This window comes from Malania oleifera, chromosome 2 (assembly GCF_029873635.1).
Source record: "Malania oleifera isolate guangnan ecotype guangnan chromosome 2, ASM2987363v1, whole genome shotgun sequence".
Classification (NCBI taxonomy): domain Eukaryota; kingdom Viridiplantae; phylum Streptophyta; class Magnoliopsida; order Santalales; family Ximeniaceae; genus Malania; species Malania oleifera.
Window position 1 is genome coordinate 118972061 of NC_080418.1, and position 20547 is coordinate 118992607.

General features: G+C 35.8%; 2 protein-coding genes across 3 annotated transcripts in view; both read left to right on the top strand.

The window, feature by feature from the left end:
• The window catches only part of LOC131149812 (mitochondrial fission protein ELM1), a 28244-nt gene extending 21216 nt beyond the window's left edge, over positions 1-7028 (top strand). Inside the window, exons 6-11 of one of the 2 annotated variants that reach the window (XR_009135306.1) lie at positions 4513-4625; positions 4702-4765; positions 4857-4950; positions 5034-5142; positions 5631-5901; positions 6760-7028. Coding sequence is in view for 1 of the 2 variants with exons in the window: in XM_058100573.1 (XP_057956556.1) it covers positions 4513-4625; positions 4702-4765; positions 4857-4950; positions 5034-5142; positions 5631-5744 (494 nt within the window). In the remaining variant the exon portion in view is untranslated. Of the gene's footprint in view, positions 1-4512; positions 4626-4701; positions 4766-4856; positions 4951-5033; positions 5143-5630; positions 6081-6759 lie in introns of those variants that run through there. The other variant, XM_058100573.1, reaches the window with a different exon arrangement.
• Positions 7029-8557: 1529 nt separating this feature from the next.
• On the top strand, positions 8558-10270 carry LOC131149814 (casparian strip membrane protein 2-like). The gene is made up of 3 exons (XM_058100574.1): positions 8558-9080; positions 9331-9454; positions 9849-10270. The coding sequence occupies exons 1-3, from the start codon at positions 8782-8784 to the stop codon at positions 10059-10061; spliced, it is 636 nt and encodes a 211-aa protein (XP_057956557.1). The 5' UTR covers positions 8558-8781; the 3' UTR covers positions 10062-10270.
• The last annotated feature ends 10277 nt before the right edge of the window (positions 10271-20547 follow it).

Here is a 20547-nt window from a genome sequence, read left to right on the forward strand (position 1 = left end):
TATGGATGTAGGTCGGTGAAGAAGCTAGTTTGCAGACTAAGGTTAGATTGGCAACTTGGAACAATGGGAGCACTGGTAAAAGGATGGAAATAATAGTTGACATGGTGATGAAAAGAAAAACAGTCTACCTTAAGGAAACTTAGTGGATGGGGGAAAAATTATAGAGATTGAGAAATCATTATTTAAACTATGGTGCACTGCGAAAGAACATAAGAATTGGGTAGGAATTGTTGTAGGCAGATACCTAGAAGATAGTGCTATAGATGTTAAGAATCAAGATGGTCCTAGGCTCTTAGCAAGAGAGATGATAAATGTCATTAGTGCTGATGTTCCTTAAATAGGCTTAGCTGAAAACTTTAAATGGGAAATTTTGGGAAGATATGGATAATTTTATAAAATGGGAGTCCTTATCTTTTTTCTTTAGTGATGGACCAATTGACTAAGAGTATTCAAAAGGAGGTCCCATGGTGTATGTTATTTGCAGATGATATTGTATTAATTGATGAAACTAGGGACGAAGTAGAGGCTGAGTTAGAATTATGGAGAGAAGATTTGGAATGTAGAGACTTTAGAATAAGTAGAAACAAGACATAATATATGAAATGTAATTTTAGTAACTAGAGGCGGAATATTGGAGACAAAGTTAAACTTGATGAAGAAATAAATAGCATTTGTAGATTTCAATACTTTGGATCTATTATGCAAGCTGAAGGAGAAATCGAAGATGATCTAATGCATAGAGTTAAAGCAGGTTGGGTAAAATGGAGAAGTGCTTCAAGTGTGCTTTGTGATCGTAGAATACCCTTAAAATTGAAAGGGAAGTTTTATAGGACATCTATAAGACCAGCTATGTTATATGGATCGAAATGTTGGGCAATGAAGAAACATAATATCCAAAAAGTATAAGTTGCCGGGATGAGAATGCTTAGATGGATGAGTGGTATAACATTGAAAGATAAATTAAGGAATGAACATATTCGTGGTAAGTTAGGTGTAGCTGCTATAGAAGATAAGATAAGGGAGGGACGACTAAGATGGTATGGACACTTGCAATGTAGGTCATATAGTGCACCTGTGAGGAAGAGTGACTTAGTTACTGTGGGGGGTAGTTAGAAGGGATAGGGATAGATCTAAAATAATTTGGGAAGAGATAGTGAGTAAGGGTTTAATGTCCTTGAATCTATCAAAAGAAATGGTCCATGATTGCATAAATTGGAGGGAAAAGATTCATATAGCCGACCCCACCTAGTGGGACTAAGGCTTGGCTTTGTTATTGTTGTTGTTGTTCGTATTAGGGAATGAGAAAATATTCATGGATGCAGATTTGAATGGTTAAATTGGAAAGGAGAATAAAGGTTATGAAGGATGTGGAGACATGGATGTGAGATTAAAAAAAAAAAAAAAAGGTCCGGTGATATGTTCTTAGATTGTTTCATCGTATCAATGAGTGCGCGCCTTAAGAACAGAGAGCACTTAATAACCTTGAAACAAGATATGATTATGATAAATTTTTTTTTATTAAGAGATTAGATCATTTATCATGTCTGGATTGTAAAGTTATTTACTTGAAAGTTTAACTGCACAACATAGATTATTCATTTTAGTTATATGCATTAAAAAATGGAAGAGAAAGGGTAGGATCGATGGTGATTGGACAATAGGAGATGATATAGACACTCATTGAAGTCGGATAGCTAGTTCCATTAAAGAGATAGCAGAAAAGGCATGGGTGAATCTAAAATAGTAAAGAGAGTTGGTGGTTGGATCAGGACACGGCAAAAATGTAGAACATGGAAAATTTTGAAAAGCATAAAAGGGGAAGATAAGATGCAAAACGGTTGTTAGTGAAGCTAAATATAAAAATTATAATAATTTATATTCTAGACTAGATGCAAAGAAGGGCAAGGAGACATTTAAACTTACGAGCTAGAGAAAGAAAGAGAAGAAAGACACGTAATATCAAATTTATAAAAAATGAAGTGATAATATTTTTGTTAAAGAAGAAAGATATAAAAGAAAAAGTGAATTTATTATAATTAACTATTTAATGAAAGCAAAATAAAAGCTTAGAATTGTCAAATGAGGAAAAGACTAAACATTTGAAATTTATCTACAAAATTAGAGTCAACGAAGTTAAAGTTTGTGAAAAATGGAAAAGCTATAAGACCAGATATTATTTCAATTGAAGTTTGGAAATGTCTAACAGATAATGGAATTATATGGGTTATTAATTATTTAAAACAATGATTTTTTTTGTGATTGTAGAATGCATTTAAAATAAATTAAAAAGGAAATTTCTATAGAACATCTGTAAGACCAACTATGTTAGATGGATTAAAATGTTTGGCAACTTAGAAACATTGGTGGAAGGTGGGACTGAGGTGCACCTAGGTGGGAGGTGCAAGGGGCATTGAAGCAATGAGGCTTGCACCTTATAGGGATCAAGGCAAGGGCGTGTGAGGTGCGCCTTGTGCATGTTTACCTTATATTTTGGTTTTTGATCCTCTTTTATCGTCAGCTATCTGATTGTATGTATGATTAGTTGATTATTGAAAAAGGGATGGTGAATGGCACAAGATAATTTGTTATTTTTTCTTGCGTTGTCTTTCAACTCTCAGCAAGTCAGCATTCTGCTGCTCTGTTGCCCTCATAGAGATCTCGTGATGCTGTTTTCATTTTTTACTTATCTTTTATGCGTTTATGAAATTTCTGCTATTTTTTCCTACAATTCTGCTCGGCTGCTCACCGACTCTTTCTTCTTAATTTCTTGACTTCTTATTTTGGTTGTCTGCTTGTACCATTTTTTCCCCAGCTGCTTATTCTGCTACTATTTGTGGCATTGATGGCATAAAAAAATTGCTTATTATTGGAAAATTGTGTTATAGTATTCATTTATGTTCTGGTATTGAATATTTTAATATTTTAAAATTCAAATAGTTAATGTGTTTTCAATCAAGAATCCATTATACACAAAACAATTTTAATAAATGTGCGCCTCACCTTCATAAAATGCGCTCCTTTGCCTTCATGAGGTGTGTGCCTTTGTCTCATGCCTTGTGCTAGGCTCCAAGTACCCTTTGTGCCTTATTTTGCCTTGCACCTTTGACTACTATGCTTAGAAACAAGTTTTCGAAAAAAAAATATTTAAAGTTGCCAAAATGAAAATGCTAAGATGGATGCGTGGTCTGACTTTAAGAAAGTGATTAAGAAATGAATATGTTCATGTTGAATTAGGCATAACACTTGTAGAAGATAAGAAAGAGAAAGTTAAGATAGTTTGGGTAACTTCAACGTGGATTAAATAACATTCTGGGAGTGAGCTAATTAATGTTAGTTGCAGTTCCCACTCACGGGGATTGGGGGTAAGGGGCGCTAGAAAGAAGGTGGTGGCAGCAGCCATAGAAGGAAGAGGGACCTAGAATTTTTCAAATCAATTTGGTATATGTTTTTTTTTTTTTTATATTATTAAATCCATGTGAGCATTCTTTGAGTTAAGCCCGCTGGCTTAGCCCTTAATAAACAACTAAAATACAGGCTAAAATATTCTATATTCCATTATCAATTTTATTCAATATCATTGAAAGGGAAATTCAAGGGTCTTGCTGAAAACAATAGAAGTACAAAGGTCTAATAGCCCTTTTATCTTATTAGAATTTTTTGACCTTTGTCCTTTAAGGAGTTATCGTCCAATTGTTCTGCACTTCTTTAGATCTCAAGATATTTGCAGATGCTACTTCCATACAAGGTGTTTGCATTGCAAAGGAAATTTCAAGGCTTTTGGTGTCTTTGAAATTTGTATGAACATTTTTTGGAGGTACTACTCAGTAGCACTTAACTGAACAAAGTACAATCTTGAGCATTTCTGTTGGCTGCGTAATCCTGTTTTTTGCTATTCTATTTTGGTCTGGACCTTATATTCTCTTAACAATGGATTGTATTTCCTAGCTGTACTCAATATGAAGGTGGCTTTAACGCTCATTCTTCTTCTTCTTCTTCTTTTTTATAATGTGGGGTTACATAACAGGTGTGGTGCTTTTAGACATTTGGATGCAATGTCTGATTTTTTTTTTTTCCAGAACAAAATATAAGTCTAATTAAAATGTGCATTTATGTCTCTTTTCCCTAAAAGATCTGTTCCCAACAAAGTTTCCTTTTGAGTTCAAGCAAAATTTCATTCAACCAACTGAGCATTAAAAGCCCAATTCAGGCTATCATTTTTGTTCTGTCAAAATTCAAAGTTGTATCCTGAATGAGATTAAATGTTGTAACTCGTCGTTCCCTAAATTTTAATTTTAAAGCCACACTTGTATGACCTGTTTCCTTTTTCTTCTCTTTTTAAAATGTTGTTCTGAGATTTTAGATTTTTTTATGCGTAAATTACTTGATTTGCTTTTCATACTTGTAATATTTCATGCAATTTTTTTTTCTTTTATTATAGAATATTTGAGTTCACCCTCTCTCTCTCTCTCTCTCTCTCTCTCTCTGGCCATCTTGGTGCACATTTTCTTGTAGAGCACTGCCGATATGGTGTGGACCTAGGAAAGCAGTTAACAGACGCTTTGTACAACGTTCTCCCAAGCTGTGGGAGCATAAGAATATCTTTCTCAAGGAGGACCCCTGAAAAGGTACTGCTGCTTATACAAACTTCCTTACAAATCTTAGAATTTAGTGCTCATTCTTTCTCTCTACTGTTATGGGCAGATATCAAACATTATAGTGAAAGAACTTGGGAGTCATCCAAAAGTGTACATATGGGACGGGAAGGGTAATTTCATTTGATTTGATTTTAGAGTGATGAAAATACAATTAAATTAGTAAATTCTTTTAATGGATATTTTGTATCTCATAATATTTAGAGCCAAATCCACACATGGGCCATCTTGCTTGGGCTGATGCCTTTGTCATCACAGCGGACTCTGTCAGCATGTTAAGTGAGGCCTGCAGCACTGGGTATGCTTAAAGAAGAATCACCTCTGTGGTTGTTGGTTAAAGCTAAAGTGTATTTTCTAGTTTATTCAATTTTGTTGCTACAGGAAGCCTGTCTATGTTGTTGGAGCTGAGCGATGTACTTGGAAGTTTCTGGACTTCCACAAGTCCTTGAGGGAAAGAGGGGTGGTTCGGCCATTTATGGGCCGGGAGGATGTAAGTTAAAGATTATCTAATGTTTACTTGATTATATGTGATGTATTTATTTATTTAAAATATTTTATTTACTTCCTTCCAACTATATTTTCATTATTTTTTTTTAAAAAAAATGTGTATTATCCGTTTTAAAATTTTAAAAATTTTCTTATCCTTTACATCAAAGCATGTTAAACTTAACTGTTTCTTAATTTGCTCTCTTACACTACTGCCCTTCGCCGTTATAATTTATAATTGAATTTTCCTTAAAATGTTCATGTACACTACACTCTTTGACCTCAAGCGCCCTTTAGCAGCATCCAGTTCTTGATCATGGGGAATATCATATTCAACAATTAATAATTTTTTTATTTTTTTTATTCCTAAAAGAATTTATTAACTATCAGAGATTATTAATTTGTCGAGTCTTCAAAAGTCTTTTTAAGTTGATCTGGATATTTTAGATGTATATTTGATTTTGAAATATATTGCCTATGTAAAATTTTCAGATCTCACAAAATTGGAGCTATCCCCCACTTAATGATGCTGGAGAAGCAGCCGCTAGGGTGCGCGAAGCAATTGCAGAGCGAGGATGGGTGTTGCGGCCAAGGGGAACCTTCTAGCTATTTTTGTCGTTTCATTTTTTTGAGTAAATTTTGTTTGAAGGTGTGATTTTATCATGTGTCCAGGAGCAGCGATTGACTGTGGATAGGTTGAGTTTTCACGGCTCAATTCTTTTTCCCCGCATGGGGGTGGGGTGGTCTTCGGCAGCATGACAGGGTATGTAATTAGAATGAAAGTCAGCTGTATTATTCTGCTTTGTAGAATATAATGGGGGCCTGGGTGTGTTACAGTTCCACTTGATCCCCCTTGGAGAGGTGAGGGTTTTGGCGACAACAATTTTGTTGTGCTGAATAAATATAATTACAGGAAAAAAAGTATTGAATATAGTTTCTGAAGTTGAATGTTTTTTTTTTTTTTTCTGTACATTATTTGATTATATTTTCAGCTGGCCCCATTGTGAGGAAGTCCGTTGCAACTATTTTACAAGTTAACTTCTCTGCAAAAAAGTTCAGTTGTAGCCTCCCCCAACTTCCCATTTATAATTTTAAAATGCTGAATGTTAATTATTAGCCACTGAAGCTGTTAATCTGCAATGAGTCAAAAAGGGTCAGTCTTCCCATCACATATGAGAGAGAGAGAGAGGGTTTACAAACAGTAAATAGGTTTACTAGGCGTTTTCATGATCATCTGGAAGTGTCTGCTTTTCTGGTCAGTTTTAGCTAAAAAAAGAGGTTGTAAGTGTATAAAATAATATAGGGATAAATAAACATGGATAACCAGGAAGTAATGAAGACAAATAAAATAAATAATAAATAATAAATAAAAGACCGGATTTACATGGTTCGATTTATGCTTGCTCTACGAGCAGCTATGATTTGAAATTCATTATTTCAAAAGGAATTAATTACAAAATATATCTGATTTTTGTACAAATATCTCAGCTTATTGTACAAAATATTTCACTTCCTTTTTTCTCTTGTACTTCTTTCTTCTTTATTTTCTGCATGTTCAATATTCTGTACTCTGTATTTTGCACTCGACACTTTTCGTTTTTTCTCTTCTTATCTCAATCAGGTGATTTCCTTTATATAATCGTGGAAGGAGCAAGTGGAGATTTACACGCATGGAAAACATGAGAGAGATGGGGCACGTATGTTGAAGACATGGATTGTGACATCCACCATTTATTTCACCACACTCTTTCTTGGATGTCACACATATATTAACTTAACTAGTTAAGATCTTTAAGATATCTCATTCCGATAAAATAAATCAGTCTCTTGAATGTTGTAGTTGACAAAGTTTTGGTGAATAAATCTAGTAGACTATCACTTGATTGGATCTGTTGAGCATCTATATCACAATTCTTCTGGAGTTCATGCATATAGAAAAATTATGGAGAGATGCTTTGTCTTGTCATCCTTTACATATCATCCTTTCAGTTGAGCTATACATGCGGCGTTGTCTTCATACAAAACTGTTGGAATATCCTTGATTAACTGAAAGCTACAATTTTCTTGGATATGAGAAATCATTTATTTAAACTCTTTACTAGTTTCATGAAGATTGGTAATATATATATATATATATATATATATATATATATATATATATATATATATATATATATATATGGATAGTATAGAAATAAAATCAACCATTGAGCCGGTATTAATAAACAAAAATAAAACCGTCCATTAAGGCGGTATATATATAAATATATCAGCTGGGTAGAGCATCGTGCTGATAACATGTTATAAAATAATATAGGAATAAATAAACGTGGATAATTAGAAAGTAATGAAGACAATTAAAATAAAAAAATAAAAGTAAATAAATAATGAATAAAAGTGAGACCGGATTTACGTGGTTTGGTTTATACCTACTTCACGGGCGGATAGGATATGAAATTCACTATTTTAAGAGAAATTACAAAATATACCTGACTTTTGTACAAAATATCTCACTTTCTTTTTTCTCTCCTACTTCTTTCTTTTCTATTTTCTGCATGCTCAATATTCTGTACTTTGTATTTTGCACTTTGCACTCTTCATTTTTTCTCTACTTATCTCAATCAGATGATTCCCTTTATATAGTCATGGGAGGAGCAAATAGGTTTGTCTAATAATAATAATGGATTCACATGCATGAGAAACATGAGGGAGATGGGGCAGCAGGTATGTTGAAGATATGGATGGTGACATCCACCGTTCATTTCACAACTGTAAGAACATAATTGATGGTCATATTGGATGAAATTTAACATTAAAATTTTAAGACAACTATAGAACCTAAGTCGGGTGCAAATTTTTTTGAAAAAATTAAAATTTAGGCGTAACAACAATAAATCTCATGGTCCAAGAGATCAACCTTATCAATCCAACTAGGCTGCTGAACCTGGCCAAATTTTCATGACCAACTCAAATTGAGATTTTCACCTTATTCGAACTAGAAACACCAATCTTGCCTGACCAAAGTGGGCAACCACAACCCATCAATTCTTGTCTGCCTCGTGTCGAGCAGAAGATAGTTGAAGCCAGAAAAATTATTGTGTCAGAGAATCTAACAACATCGCCTATCATACTTTTAGATAGAGTAGAAGAGCTCTTTAATTATAATTTTTTTTAAATTACTCTAAATCTTAGAATATAATTAATTATTTAAAATGCAACGTGATCATAAATTCATATTTAAATATGAGATTCCTGGATCAAGATTTTGATAGGACGCTTTTCATTCAGCACTTTAAATCCATTTCTCAATCTTAATGGCAACCAAATTCTTCCAACCTTATCCACCATTGATCCACAGTTTCTATGTTGAACACAATTGTGAGTCACCTCAAATAAGGACACAGGGTCCTCTCTTCATTCACGGTTGTTATTCACGTACAAATTTTAAGTGGAGTAAGTCAGCCAACTCCCCCACCATCTATGTCGAAGCACCACCAAGTTAAACTTCTATGAAGATACCATACAAAACCAATCCATTAACTCCATTCTCCCTCTATATAACTCTCTCAACCTTGCGTTTCATAGCACGCTCCATCATCTCAATTCCCCCCAATATCAATTTACAAGCTAGCTAGAACAAAAGATGCAGAAACACGAAGCGGCGTCAATTGAGGTTGGAGAGACGCCAAAGGTGGAAAATACAGGGAAGGCCACCACAGCCAGAACTGCCCCTGCGCCAGTTATCGCTTCGAAAGCTAGCCAAGTTCCCCAAGCTGGACGATGGAAGAGAGGGGTTGCCATTTTTGACTTTGTTCTGAGACTCTGTGCCATTGGAGCTGCCTTAGCTGCTGCTATTGCCATGGGGACTACTCAGGAGACCCTTCCATTCTTCACCCAGTTCTTCCAATTCCAGGCCAGCTACGACGACCTCCCAGCTTTTAGGTACTTACGATTGCAATGTCACTATGCTTTTCTTTACAGCTAAACCTATAATTGGTCAGTGTATGCATGGAAAAATGAGTCAAGATTTGGTACGTATCCAACAAAATCTTGGTGTCCTATGTAGCTTTATCTATGCTAAATTTTTGGAAACTATTGGAAGTTCAAGAGAGATTGGTCTTTAAATTTGTTCTTGGGTCATGTGCGTGTGTGTGTGTGAGTACACATAAATTCTTTCATTTGATGAATGCAGGTTTTTCATGATAGCGAATGCCGTTGTAAGCGGATACCTTTTCCTCACCCTTCCTTTCTCTATAGTCTGCATTGTGCGGCCACATGCAGTAGGTGCAAGGCTCCTTCTCCTCATATTGGACACAGTAAGCTCCAAAGTCTATGCTACACCCTATGCAACGCAGCAACCCCCTTTTAGCATTTCATAATTTTCTTTGTTTTTAAATTTTTTTTCTTAAGGGCAGGATTGGCTGTTTTAAAATCAAATAATGTAAAGCTTCTTTTCTTTTAGATTTTCAAGTTCATGCCAGAGCTTTTCCTAGAAGCATTCGATAACCAAACAAATAAGTGAGTGAAAAGCAACAACAAAACTCTCGAGACCAAATGTGCTTTAGCATTCTGTTTTACAGAAAAATTGAAACAAAGACCAAAATATATGTTTCCAAATGAATGAATAAATGCATATATATATATATATGTATGTATGTATGTATGTATGTATGGTGAATTTGCAGGACTAACCAGATTTAAAATCTGCAGGTCATGCTCACCCTCACTACTGCAGCTTCTGCAGCAGCAGCAGCCATTGTGTACCTAGCTCATAATGGGAATTCAAATGCAAATTGGGTGGCCATTTGCCAACAATTTGGTAACTTTTGCCAGAGGGTTAGTGGGGCTGTAATCGGTTCATTCGTTGCAGCAGTGATCTTCAAATTTCTGATTCTGTTTTCTGCATTGGCACTTCGAAAATAATGAGTTGTTATTTTTTTCTTAAATACATGATGTGTGTTGTGTGTATGATCCATCAATGTCATAATGTGTTAATTTTCTCACTTTAAAATTGCTGTGGCGGGCTGTGGAAATTGCTTTTGGGTTGGAGCATTTGTAGCTATGTCAATCGTGTGTAATGGTTTGGTCTTTCTGGTGAATCAATGCATATATGGGAGCTTTTATATGTTTAACATTTGCGCGTGACCACATAAAATTTTTAAGCTCCAAAATATCAAGTGACTTTTACTTTCCATTTAACTACATTCATGCAATTTCTTTTTACTCGACACATGTGCTTGCTCACTAGCTTAAATATCATTCCTGAAATTAAGAAATTAAGAAACTAACTGCATGAGGAGGAAGGAAGGTGCAAACCATACTATAGTCCTTTTCTGTTTTTCCCAGAAAATTTGTGAGCATTTTGATGTTGGAGAGAGAGATGAAGAGGGGCATCCACATAGGCCTCCAATGTTAATTCTCTATAGGCCAAGAGCATATTTGTAGATTGGAAACCGAAACCTCAGTCCAGTAACCCAATCCTATTTCCTTACATTTTCCATGCGCTTGTCTACAGTGGATTATGATTCCAAAAATTCTCTACCATCGTTGGATATCTTTTATTGGGAATTAAGAACAAATTCCGAAACCTGTGAAAAACAAAATAGAGAAAGAATACACGCCAAAGAAAAATGAATCACACGCATAAGACAGTATTTACGTGATTCGGTAATTTTGCCTACGTCCACGGAGTTGCAGGGATTTCACTATTATCAGGGATAAATATTACAGAGAGTGCGGCGATACAATACTCTCCCTCTCGCTCTTTTGCGAAGTTTGATCACGAACCCTAATCACCCAAAAGCAATCCTTTTATATGTTGCGCATAGGGTTCCGTTCCGAATGGGCCCAAAAAATTTTCCCGGGGGTAGACCCCCATGAGTACGGCTTGTGCCCAAGCCTTCGCTCCATGGACTAAGCCTTAGGATAGAAATTTCTTATTAAAAAAAGGTCGGGTCATCATCCAAATTTAATGTAACTAGGCTCCACAAAAGCCCAACAAATCTCCCACTTGGAGACTAGTTCAATCACCAATGTCAACTGCAATCCTCCAAATGAACAATCCCTCATCCCTGCAACTCATCCTCCTGTCCTCAAGCTAGAAGACCAACTGAAGCTGCACACAGCTTCAGTTTCTCAATAGTAACACCCTTAGTCAACATGTCTGTCGGGTTCTTAGATCCACAAATCTTTTCAAGTATTACCAGCTTATCTTCAACAAGGTAACGGATAAAGTGGTGTTTTGTCTGTATATGTTTCGACTTTGAATGAAAAGCTGAATTTTTGGCAAGAAAAATTGCACACTGATTGTCATTGTGTAGAATACCCATCTTCTGCTTCTTACCCAATTCGTTTAAGAAACCATGTAGCCAAATCATCTCCTTTCCAGCTTCAGTTGCTGCAACATACTCAACTTCTGTAGTAGACAAAGTAACAATCTTTTGTAAGTTTGAAGCCCAAGATATAGCTGTACCACCCAGAGTGAATAAAATCCCAGTAGTACTCTTTCTGCTATCATTATCACCAACAAAATTAGCGTCTACATAACCCTACAGTTTCAAACTTGCACCTGTGAAGTAAAGACATGTATCTGATGAACCCCTCAGATATCTCAGAAGCCACTTGACTGCCTCCCAATGCTGCTTTCCTAGCATGCTCATGAATCTGCTCACAACTCCTACTACATGTGCAATGTCTGGCCTTGTACACACCATAACATACATCAAGCTGCCAATTGCTGAGGCATAGGGCACCTTGCTCATATGGTCCCTTTCTTCTTCTGTCTTCGGTGACTATTCCTTGCTCAGTTTGAAATGACTACCCAAGGGTGTGCTCACTGGTTTAGCTTTATTCATGTTGAATCTGCTGAGAATTTTCTTCACATACTCTGACTGTGAAAGCTTCAATGTACCATTAGCCTTGCCTCTAATGATTCTCATTCCAAGGATTTGCTTTGCAGCTCCCAAATCCTTCATTGCAAATTGTTCTGACAATTGCTTCTTCATATTATTAATCTCCTCAATGCTAGACCCTGCAATGAGCATATCATCTACATATAACAGTAAAATGATATAAGAATTGTCAAAGAACTTAACATAACAACAGTGATCAGCTTCATATCTCTTGAACCCAATTTTATGCATAAAACTATCAAACTTCTTATACTACTGTCTTGGAGCTTGTTTTAGACCATACAAGCTCTTTCTCAGTTTGCAGACTAAATTCTCTTGTCCCTGGACAATGAACCCTTCTGGCTGAATCATGTAGATGTCTTCCTCCAAGTCACCATGAAGGAATGTCGTTTCACATCTAACTGCTCAAGATGTAGATTTTTTGTAGCCACCATTCCCAATACCAATCTAATTGTCGACATCTTCACAATTGGAGAAAATATTTCAGTGAAGTCAATGCCCTTCTTTTGCTGAAACCCTTTGACAACTAATCTGGCTTTGTAGCGCTTGCTACCATCATGTTCGTTCTTTATTCTGTATACCCACTTGTTGTGCAAAGCCTTCTTCCCTACTGGCAATTCAGTTAGTTCCCATGTCTGATTCCCTAACTAGGAGTCCATCTCATCCTTCATGGCTAACTCCCACTTGTTTGAACTTTCATCCTGCAAGGCTTCATCATAACACTCTGGCTCACCACCATCAGTTAGCAGAAGATAATTTGAAGCAGGTGAATAACGCTGTGGAGGTCTAATGGTCCAGGAGGATCTACGAACCGCAGCTACAGGTGTATTCTGATTTGCCTGTGATTCTATATTCTCCTTATCATCTTCACCCCTTTCTTGTACAGTACCTTCAGTCAACTCATCTAAGTTAACAAACTCAGATCTCTTCTGATCTATCGCTGTGATATCTGACACTACAGTTGACCTGTCCTTGTACATAACCTTTTCATTAAATATCACATTTCTACTTCTGATGATTTTCCTGTTTTGTTCATCCCAAAATCAATAGCCAAATTTTTCATCACCATAGACAATGAAATAGCATATTTTGGACTTTGCATCAAGTTTACTACGAGCATCAGAATCAATATGAACATAAGAAACACAGCCAAAAACTTTTAAGTGAGAGAGCTTTACCTCTTTATCGCTCCAAACCTCTTCAGGAAGTCTGAACTCCATGGGAACTGAAGGTCTTCGGTTTATTAGATAAGCTGTAGTACTAACAGCATCAGCCCAGAAAGTTTTTGGTAGTCCAGCATGCAACCTCATACTCCTAGCACGCTCATTGAGAGTTATGTTCATACGCTCAGCCACACCATTCTGATGTGGTGTCCTAGGAATGGTCTTTTCCATTCTAATTCCATGTGCAACACAACACTCTCTAAACCCTCCATCTATGTACTCTCCTCCATTGTCCGACCTCAAACACTTTACCTTCAAACCTGTCTTTTTCTTTGTCTCAACCATAGCCTTCCACTTCTTAAAAATTTCAAATACATCATATTTATTTTTCAGAAAATAAACCCATACCTTTCTGGTTGAGTCATCAATGAAAGTAACGTAGTACCTTGAGCCTCCAAGGGATGCAACGGGAGAAGGCCCCTATAAATCTGTGTGCACTAACTCCAGTTTTTCAGCCTTCAGTGTTCTGCCACTTTTCAAGAAACTCACCCTTTTCTGCTTTCCTATGCAGCTTTCATACAAGTCAAAATCAACGGACTTCAATTTCGGTAGTTTCCCTTTTGACAACAGCATCTTCATCCCCTTCTCACTCATGTGACCAAGTCTGCGGTGCCATAAGCTTGTATTAGTACTTACTTCAGCAACTGCAATTGTATCTCTTGGACTTGAGGTCATGTATAGAGTACCAGATTTCTTTCCACGAGCCAATACTCTAGCTCCCTTTGTAACCTTTTAAGTGCCACCAGCAAACAACATCGCATGCCCTTCATCATTAAGCTGTCCGACAGAAATCAAATTCCTTCTCAGGTCAGGAATATGTCGTACCTTCTCCAGTAACCAAACAGGCCATTGGGTAGCGACATCCGGACGTTTTCCATACCCACAACATCCAAGGTTGTACCATCAGCCAAATACACCTTACCACAATCTCCTGCTACATAGTTCTGTATGATTTCATGGTGTGAAGTGGTATGAAACGAAGCTCCTGAGTCCAAAACCCAATCATCAAGTGGACTGTCTACTACAAGAAGTAGTGCATCCTGTACCTCTTTTGTTACAGCATTAGCAGAATCATCCTCATTCTTCTTCTTAAGACTTTTGCATTGTCTCTTAAAATGACCCGTTTTCCCGCAGTTCCAGCATTGTCCCTTTTGGCCAGATCTAGATTTACTTCTGTTTCAATTATAGTTTCTAGATTTTGATCTACCCCGATCTGAGTTTCGGTCATTACCTCTGCCCCTGGTCTCAAGGTTTAGGGTAGAGCCAGATCCTGAGGTTTCACCCGCATCTCTTCTACGAATCTCCTCAGCCAGAATTAAATCACGTATATCATTATACTTCAATTTTTCTTTTCATAGAGTTGCTTACTGCCATCCTCATTGCCTCCCAACTGTTTGGCAACGAAGCCAAAACAATCAGTGCACAAATCTCATCATCAAAATCAATTTCTACAGATGATAATTGATTTGTGATAGTATTAAACTCATTCAGATGTTGTGTTACTGATGCATTCTCTACCATCTTCAAATTAAATAATTTCTTCATGAGATGTACCTTGTTATTTACTGATGGTTTTTCATACATACCAGACAAAGCCTTCATCAGATCTACTGTAGTCTTCTCCTTCACAATGTTGTGTGCAACAGACCTAGATAGAGTTAATCTTATAACTCCCAGTACCTATCTGTCAAGGAGAGTCCATTCCTCGTTCTTCATAGTAGTATGTTTTTCTCCTAGAAGCGGTAGATGTAACTTCTTCCCATAGAGATAATCCTCGATTTACATCCTCCAGAATCCAAAATTTGTGCCATCAAACTTTTCTATTCCAGACGCCTTTCCTGCTTCCTCTGTCATTGCTCCCACCCAAACCTAACCCTAGGCTTTGATACCAGTTGTTGGGAATTAAGAACAAATTCCGAAACCTGTGAGACAAAATAGAGAAAGAATACACGCCAAAGAAAAATGAATCACACACACAAGACAGTATTTACGTGGTTCGACAATTTTGCCTACATCCATGGAGTTGCAGGGATTTCACTATTATCAGGGAGAAATATTACAAAGAGTGCAACGGTACAATACTCTCCCTCTCGCTCTCTCGCGAAGTTTGATCACAAACCCTAATCACCCAAAAGCAATCCTTTTATATGTTGCGCATAGGGTTCCGTTCCGAATGGGCCCAAAAAATTTTCCCGGGGGTGTTGCCCCCGGACCCCCACGAGTACGACTTGTGCCCAAACCTTCACTCCATGGACTAAGCCTTAAGATAGAAATCTCTCATTAAAAAAAGGTCAGGTCATCATCCAAATTTAATGTAACTAGGCTCCACAAAAGCCCAACATCTTCATACATGATGTGGGAGGGAAGAGCTAGCTAAAAAATTTCAAGGGCATCACAAAGAGAAGGAGAAGAGGATCAGAGCACTGCTAAAAAACTCATTCATTAGGAAAAGATTATTACTAAAATCCTTCTACTAACTACACATTCTCTTATATAGGCTTCCAATACATAATTACTACTACAACTACTTAGTTACAACAAAATATAAGATAGTCATTGATATAACTTACAAGTGTTGGGAAATAATAGGTACTCTATAGAGACAAGAACTAAATTAAATTTCCAAATAAATTGAATTAACTTTTGCAGCCTGTTTGGAACTTGGAAAATATCGAAGAAAGGAAATAAAAATTCAGAGGATTCTACTTTTTCATGTTTGGTTATCAAGAAAAGTGAGAAAGTAAAAAAAAAAAAAATTACCAAGTCAATGAACAAAAATTTGATTTTATACATCATTAACATTTAATTTTGCTTAATTTTTAATCATATTAGAACAACTTTTCATTGTTAATAGTATTTGATATTGAGAGAAAATATAATGGAAAATGAATTTCCTTAATATTTTCTTTTCCTTTCTCCAAACAAAATCCTCGATCCAAAATTAGGGGCCATCAAAAAGGTTTATGAATCTTTTCTTTCTAACCCATTGAATAATGTATGATTTGGAACTCTATATAGAAAATTATGCTCATTGATATTGTAAGTAAGATGCATGTGAATGATGGAAGGAAGAGATCAACCTTGTGGGCACTGCCATTGATCTTCTTGAGAATTTGATATGTTCTAATAATCTTTTCTTTGAGTTGGCCATAGGAACCACCTGAAAGTCATTCTTTCTTCAAACCCACACAAGTTCACTTCTGTTGAATGCCTCCTCTAAACCTAGAAATGTTAGCATTGCTTTACACTTCTTATTCATTCTTCAAATTTCTTTCCAACTTCTTGAATTCTTGTTATTATGGAGGAAAAATTATAATTTCTTGACATATAAAGTTGACACTATTAAATATTGATAGTACCTCAAAGTACGTCCACGTCCATGAATTGATTCAATCGAACTTTCTAAATAAAATTTACCATGAAAGTGTATGCAAACTTTGCTTGAGAAAAAAGGAATCTCACTATTTAGGCCTCTTTGCAGCAAAGCTCTTGAGCAAACTACCTAATATATGATCCATCATGTTGATTTTCTCATCTATTGAGGGTTATAGGTAGCACTTTAATGATATCATCAGAATGTACATCAAATTTTCCAATAAAACGACAAGGGCCAAACTCATTAGCCTCATAAAAGTGGTTAAGAAATTATTGACAATGAATGGCATAACAAGCTATTAAGATAAGTCTTCCCTTGTTTAGAATGAATGCTTCCATTTGTCGCTCAACTTGACTCGAATTTGATAATAATCCCTTCTAAGATCAAGCATGGAAAATACTCTAGATCCAAAGAGATAGCAAACATATCATCGACATTTGAATGGGAAATTGGTATGTGATGATACTATGATTTATATCATGATTGTCTACATACATCCTTCCTGTTCCATCCTTCTTATAAGCCCAATAAAGTCGTAACTAAACAAAGATTCATGCTCCCTCTAATGTTTGCTGTCTTTTTAAAAAGGTAGTCCAGTAGGTAAATATTCAAGCATAACATCTTGAAATTATTCCAAGAGGTCTTCCAAGTTTCTAGAAACTACAAAAGCCTCATCATTTTCCTTTCTCACCAAGTACACAAAACTACTTTCTTTACATTCTTTTGTTGAACTTAGATGAAGGGAAAATTTTAGTACCCTCCTCTTTGGTAGATTTGGGAGTGATCTTATCCTTACTTGACGTAAGTATAACTTCTACTTTGTCTACGTCAAAGGCATCATTTTTCACATCCTTCATTAACAATTTTCATATCATACTACCAAGTCTTCCTAGGAAAGACATCCATAGGAATTGTTATGCCAAACTACATATTTTTATAGTTTTTATCCATATCTTCTAGAAATCTTTACTTCATTACCTTTCTTGAACCAGATAATTTGGTAAGACTTAGGATAGGGCTCAATCTTATATTGAAGATAGCTCACCAATTGATTTGTTAAAAAACTTGCAATGAGATTTGAATATGTTAAAGCAAAGCCAATTTCCTTTGGACTTGACATTTAGGGTAATAAAAGCTCTTTGATGACCAAATTCTCGCCTTCATTGAGTTCAATCTCTTGATATCCTAAATATTCTTCCTCATAAATAAGGCTAATTGGAGTAATCAAAGGAATACTCTTTCTAACTTCTTCAACTAAGTTCAACCAATCATTTTCAACATTTTTTTAGCAAAGTATGGAATCTTACCACATATGAAGCAATTGGCTAAATGATTATTGTGGCCTCCTTTGGCCTAGGAGATGACTTATTTTCCTGCCCCCTTTGCAGAGCCTTTGTGCTAATCTTTAGCTTTAAAAATACCTACACCACTGCAATCCCAATATAGACCCTAGATTTTGACATACTTCTTTGTGCCAAGTCTATACAACTTTGCTTCTATATTCAAGCCTAAATGGCATAAGGATCATTCAACATCCATAATTGATACCCTTCAGTATGATATCAAATAAAAAATTTCAATATGTTGATATATCTTGCCACAAAATGGGTCTTCAATCTTTTGAAGATCATTCAGTACTAGCAACTTGTAGAACTCAGTCCTTAATTATGTTCATTGCACTTTTCTTTTCTTCACTAAAGTTAATATAAGACACTTTGAAAGAGATCTAAAGGAATATAATTTTCTTTGAGAAAAAGATTTAATCTTCTTCTAATATTTCTTCTGCGAAGATGCATCTGTTGTATCTTGTCAAGGCAAAGCCACTCAACATTGTGGCAACAAGTTTCAATTACTAATTCTCCAAAAAAAATAGTAATAAAATAATTTTTAGTGAAGTAGAGCCATACAAGAGACTACTTAGCTTGCCAACAACTGTGAAATTCTAGGTCTTCTACACATCCCATACCACAAGGAAGGAACCAATCACCTCAAATTAGGGGAAGGTGATCCAGATAAGGAAAATGATAGTAATAATGACAAAGGATATGATGACAATGAGAAATGGGGCCACTAGAAACCATGAAATCTTTATTAATGCCAAGGAAATTGATAGTCAGGGTCTATGTCACCAAATTGGGATTTAAGAGTATGATTATACTATGGGAAGGTACTAGTACTCCCAACACACCCGTCATATGAACTGTACCTAAATAGCCTAAGATTACCTTCGAATTTCATTAATCAATACTTTAGTTCTTTCTTTTCATTTACCACCCTTTTAATATTGGGTGGCATACACAAGATAAATACCACTCTCACGTCAAGATCCCAAGGGCATGCATAAACATTAGCCCCCAAGTTTTGTCATAGGATTTTGTTGTGAAATAACGCCTCTTCAAATAATGCACAGCGGAATAAAATATTATTGTAAAGGATCAAGCATACACTTTGTTAGTCATCTCAGCCAGGAGTATATAGTCTAGAGGGGGGTGAATAGACTCTTTTCACAGAATACGTATTTTTCTACAAAATAGAATGCTTGGCAAGACACATGTAATTATATCACAATATATGAAATATAAATCATGCACAAGACATAAATAAAAGAGTGAAGGGAGAGAAAGAACAACACCAGTATTTTTATGTGGTTTGGCACCAAGCCTACGTCCACGGCTTAGCACTAAGCCAAGGATTCCACAATCCACTAAGGATACTCCTTCACGGGCGGAGAAGCCTTATAACTCGAGAACAAATCCCTACCACACTCACCAAGAGCCTTTTCTTCGGTTAACAAAAAACCTTACAACAATGGTTCACAAAGAACCTTACAAGAGATTGCAAATACAAATTAATGTTTCTTAAATGAGCCAATATGAAATACAACCAAATCCTCACACTATTCTCTCAAGGAATGAATTTTACAAGATAAGTGAGCAAGGGAGGATTGAGCACTTGTGAAGAATAACTAAAATGCGAAGTACAAAGTGCTTAGGTTTTGGATAAAATGATATTTTTCACAAATATGATCAACAATGCTCAAAACCATGTTAAAACAAGTCTAATAGCTTGTATTTATAGCCCAAGAGCCAAAGGAGCTGTTAACTAGCCGTTGGGGGAAGAAAAGATATTTTATTCGTTAAACTAGCCGTTTTCCGCCCGTTAGCATCATTTTGCCTGTTGGACTCGTCGACTAGCCCTCTGCACTCATTGACTAGTCACACACTGCCACTCGTCGAAGAATCCCTTGTGTTCATCGACGAGTGCCCTGAATGAGAAAAATTCATCAACATGAAAGTTGTTGCATTTTGTCTTAAATTTTCGGGGACATCAAGTTCATCATTTTTGGACTTTTCTAGAAAAAGTTATGCCCCAAATACTGAAAGGTATTCAGGACTCAAGGCTGCACTACGTTAATGACGATTGCTTTGTTTTTCCTTATCAAAAAGCCTTTTAATGACTTAAAACATTCTTTGACAAAATTATATGAAATATATTAAGTCTAATGAAGATTAAAATTTGTCCAAGTGAGTTTTCCAAGAATATAAGATATCTTGTTTTATGAAAACATATTTGAAAACTCGTTTCGATATCTTATTTGCTTAGTATGTCCTTTATTGAAAATATACTTTAATTTCTTTACATCCTTAGGACATAAGACTTGTTTTGACACATTTGGGACCAAGTATGAAAATGTTTTTAAAACCAAGATGTTAAAAACTTGTCCCTTTGAAAACCATGTTTGAGCTTAGGATTCATTTAACAAACTCTTTAAGTTTAACTTTGATAACCATGAAAGGTGAGTTTGTGTTTATGACTTTAGTGCAATCCTATAAACTCATGTCTCCTAGTATGCATGTGCAATGCTCAAATCTTGCTCAGAAATCATGCAAAAATAAAAT